This window comes from Gossypium hirsutum, chromosome D06 (genome assembly GCF_007990345.1).
Source record: "Gossypium hirsutum isolate 1008001.06 chromosome D06, Gossypium_hirsutum_v2.1, whole genome shotgun sequence".
Taxonomy (NCBI): domain Eukaryota; kingdom Viridiplantae; phylum Streptophyta; class Magnoliopsida; order Malvales; family Malvaceae; genus Gossypium; species Gossypium hirsutum.
In genome coordinates, this window is record NC_053442.1 from 53,434,677 (window position 1) to 53,439,431 (window position 4,755).

General features: G+C 30.2%; 1 protein-coding gene across 2 annotated transcripts; it reads left to right on the plus strand.

The window, feature by feature from the left end:
- Window positions 1–1,033: 1,033 nt before the first annotated feature.
- Window positions 1,034–4,050, plus strand: LOC107901912 (uncharacterized). 2 transcript variants are annotated; one of them, XM_016828088.2, is made up of 6 exons: window positions 1,034–1,197; window positions 1,318–1,434; window positions 1,503–1,583; window positions 3,086–3,190; window positions 3,450–3,503; window positions 3,610–4,050. In XM_016828088.2, exons 1-6 carry the CDS (start codon window positions 1,195–1,197, stop codon window positions 3,841–3,843), a joined length of 594 nt encoding a protein of 197 aa, XP_016683577.1. In that variant the 5' UTR covers window positions 1,034–1,194; the 3' UTR covers window positions 3,844–4,050. The 2 variants fall into 2 exon arrangements, with proteins under 2 accessions (XP_016683577.1, XP_040951438.1); XM_041095504.1 differs by having other exon boundaries at window positions 1,042–1,197; window positions 1,318–1,378.
- Window positions 4,051–4,755: the final 705 nt, after the last annotated feature.

Here is a 4,755-nt window from a genome sequence, read left to right on the forward strand (position 1 = left end):
TTATTTGGTTAAAATATGTCATAAGTTTTCATATTTTTTTAAATTTAGAATTTAATCTTTGTACTTTTATTTTTAGGAATTTAGTCTCTTCACTTTTCAAATTAAAAATTACATTGTAATTAACCTAAATTCAACAAAACAAATTTAATAGTGTTAACAGTTAAATCTGAATTTTGAAATTTAAAAAATAAAAGGACTAAATTCCTGAAAGTAAAAGTACAAAGACTAAATTCAATATTTTCAAAAAAGTACATATTTTAACTTATCTATTTTCGTTAATACGTAAAATATTTTTATCCAAAAATTTCAAAAATAATAAAGAAGTTGTAAAATATTTTAAAAAATCAAAACAACTAAATTCTTTTTTCAAAAAAGTAAAAAAAATTGCATCCAATATTTCAAAAAATTACAAAAGAATCTTAAAATTATAATATTTTATAAAAGAAAATCTAAAAAATAATGGAAATTTCCAAAGTTAAGAAAAATTGAAAAAAAAATAAAAATTTTGAAAAAATAGTTATTTAATTTTTTAAATAATTTTTAATTTTGCTAGAAACTATTTGAATATTATATAATTTTTATATTTTATACGTTTTTGGATAAATTGTGTAAAATTTTGAAATTTTTAAGAATTTTCCCAAAACATTGGAATTTTCATTAGTTTTTATTTTTGTTTTTAAATTTTTCTATAATAGTTTAGAATCTTTTAAGAACTTTAGAATTTGTTTGTAATTTTTTGAAAGTTTGATTAATTTTTAATTTTTTTATGATTTTTTGTAAAACCTTTTGAAACATAACACGTTGAATGCATTAAAGAAAATAATTAATCCTATTTTTAAGTTTTTTTTTACTAACTTCAAATAATATAGGAAAATAAATTACTTTGTTTAGAGAGAAATTAAATTATTCATAACCTTAAAGTATAGGGAGTTCTGGGTATTTATACCAATATAAATTCCCCAGAGTCAACCGCAGAAACAGCCCACGATCCATAAAAAGGTGGATGGCGTTATGGTCAAGGCCATTTTCGTAATTTCAAAATCACAAGCGCCTAGCATATAACGAGAACGGAACGCGATTCCAACGTCTTCGGAAAAGAAGAACAAGAAAAAAAGAGCGAATGAGTTTTGGCGTTTTAAAATCGATACTGTGACTCAAAGGTTAACTCGGAGGCGGCCATTTCTCCGTCTAAACATGGTACCGTAATATTTCATCCCTCTCCTGTTTTTACTTATTTAGATTTTGTTTCAGTAAATTTCTTTTGTTGAATACTATGGGGGGATTTTTTATTTGTTTGTTTGATTAAAATACTCTTAGATGGAGAACAACAGGGGATCCATGTCTTCCATTGTAGACAAACATGGAGTTTTATCTAAACGTAAGTTGCGTTCTGAATCTGCTGCTGATGATTTATTTGATATCAATGACGCCGAGGTAAGTACATCACGGTTTCTTTTTCTTAAAAAAATTATTTTAAATTTTAGCTAATAAATTCATTGTAGATTACTGGTTATCTTAACAACAAAAAGGAGATGCTTTTCAAGAAGTTGATTTGGGAAGCTATGAATAAAGATTATCAAAAGGTATTTTAGGTCTTCTCTCTTTTTTGTATTTTTAAAAAAAATTCAAATTACAGTTATGGCAATGTCTTTGAGTTTATATTACATTTGTTTAGAACTCGAAAAAAGAGAGGAGGGAAGTGGTAGAGAAAAAGGAAACTGATTACTTGTCTGAATACTTGGTCTTGGAGTGTAGGGAATGAGATAATGAATCTAGTTTGAATGTCGGATTGTGTTGTAGAATTTAAGCAATAAGCTGGCGGAGTGAGCCGTGAAGTCAGCTGGTGATCTCTCACTGAAAATTATCAATGAAGCTTGTAAGCAGTGTGCTGAAGGTATTTATTGTTATCCCTTAACGGTTAAGTTCATAAAAAGAATAGAGAATCTTTAGCCAAAGTAATTCAGGTGAGTTTAGTTGTAAAGTAATTGTTTTGGATACTGTTGTTCTCCTGTATTGCCTGGTTTAGAGGCATAAAATAAGTAATCTTTATCTTCCGAGTGAAACTATGAACTAGTGGAGTTTTATGAATTGGTCTGATTGCTAATTTGTTACTGCAATTTTCCATAAAACTAAATTGGTTACCAGGTTACCGAAGAGGTCCATTAAATTTGAACTTAAATTTAGCTTTTTTATGCACTTTCTGCCAAGCAAAGATATATGTCTAGGTTCTGAGTGAATTATGATCAATGGGGATGAAAAATTATTAAGCAGAGAGGAAATATGACAAGGCATAAATGATGAGAGGAAGTATTTGGTTCATTCTATCTATGAGAATTGTCAATGGGGAATATAAAATACTTATGTTCTAAGCTGCACAAATTCTTAGCAGTCATGCCAACTGCTAATTCTTCATCTCTGCTGATGGAGTCCAACATTAGAAGTGCTTAATTGGCGTTTTCATATTTGTTTAACATTCATATAACCACTTTCACACGCTTTCCATCATTTCTCTATGAATGTTCCAGACTGATATTTGTCCATGTATGGAACTACATTTAACTATACTTTTATCATTCGTTACTTTCTCAAAGTGCTACTAAACCATGCATTTCGTTTGTCATCCTGCTTGAACTGTTCAATCACTTGAATACACTTCATTGTGCACTAGAAACTTGTGTCACAAGCAGGGATTTAAATTGCGGTCGCGGTCGCGTTTTCGGTCGCGTCGCGTTTGTCGCGGTCGCGGACATAACGGACGCTATTGCAGTCACTGCGGGTATCGCGGTCGTGAATTTTACATTACTTATTGTGTATTGCGGGTATAGCGGGTTTCGGCAGTAACGGTTTCGGACGGTGCCGTTACCGCTATATAACGGCCGCTATTTCGGTAACGGACCGCTATTTAAATCCCTAGTCACAAGTATTGCTTTTTACATTCTTTATTACACCTTTTGCTCTTTAGATATACACGGTTGAGTATTATTAGGGTATCTGTATACTCTTGCTTGGAATTTCAAAAATTGCATTAGCTACCGCTTCTAATTCTGTGCAACTTATTCAAATTCATCCGTATCTTATATGGCAGAAGAAACAAAGAAAGCCTGCTACAAGGAAAAAATCTTCTGCTAGGAAAGCTGTTGATAGCAGGATGGAAAAAGTAACGGAGGAGGAGGTGCTGGAGAAGAAAAAGGTAAGTATAAGGAAAGTTGTTGGCTATTTCAACTGCCCCATCAGATGTAGAATATTCCTTGTTGAAGTAATGTCGTTTCATGCCTCCTTGAGAACATAGAAGAAAATTCCACTAATCTACAACGAATTTATTTACATTTCATGTCTTGCCTTGTTGAAAATCTTCTTTATATTTTATGGTTATTTGTAGTCTTTCTTTCGAGTAAGTTTTTAGGTCCATATTTGTTGGCATATTGATGTTGTGTTTTCCTCTTTTCTAGGGACTAAGTTCAAAAATCAACTATGATGCACTGGAGAAGCTAACCAATGAACCTGTATGCTCTCTCTCTCTCTATAATATATATGCTATGTTGTTTTGGAGATAGATAATCCAGTATCGGTCGATTAGTAATTTTTACCCTGGAGTTTGATTCCTTGTAGGAGGAGAGAGATTCCGAAAAGGCTAAGAAGGAAGGTATAGACTCGAACAGAGACAGGCAGATTGAAAGAGAGCACTCCAAAGGAATATCAACTTTGAAAGATGGTGGTTTTGAGGAAGACAATTTTAGTGACGAGTCTGAGCACGAGAATGCTTATCTATGCTCATACGAGGAGGACGAGGAGTATGGCTATGGGGAAGATTATAGGGAAGATTATGATTATGAAGAGTTTTGATGTGATTTTTGTTGAGTTTCGAGGCATGCTATTTGGACACAATCATGTGATCAAATTTTGGGGGAAGCTTCTGCCCTACTCTAAAAGAAAAAAAAAAGAAGTAAAAGCTTTTACCATATCAACTGGTTATAAGTTACTTCGTGTGGAGATCAATAGAGCTTGTTATATAAATAGATTTATTGATATATATTATAGATTTTGTTATCAGTATAAAATGTTATATAAATAGTTAAATTGAAAAATCATAAAAAAATTATAAAAAAATAATTTTTTTTTTGCATTATAAATTTTACAATTTTTCTATAATTTTTTTAAGAATTTTTATAAAATTGGTTTTCTAATAAGAATTTGAGTATTTGATTAGAAGTTTGTTTTTTCATTAGGAATTTGAGTAAATAGTTTATGGTTTTGGAAGTTGTTATAAATAGTGTTATTTAAGGAGATTTAGTGAGATATTTTGTTATCTATTATATAAATAGATTTTGAACTGAAGACGTGACATGTTGACTGGCGTTGACGTTGACTATCATTTGCCTCATTTCATAGGAAACTTCAAGTGGCTTTATTTCATTATATTTCATACATATCCCAATTTCATTTTTATATTGTCATTGACATGATATAAGAGATGTTGGTTCTAGTCTATCTTTTTCTATTTTTATATATGTATATGGAAAGTTCAAAAATCATCATATAATAATCTAGAAATTTTTTAAAAAAAAAGGAGGTTAATGATGATTTTAAAATCTTTGACTAAAATCAATTCGGTTGTTATGGATGATGATAATCAATTCCTCATGGTCGGATAATCAATCCTTATGCATGACGATAATCAATTCGGTTGTTATGTTCGAATAAAATATTTTAATTAAATTTTATTATATTATTATTCTAATTCATATTCGAATTATA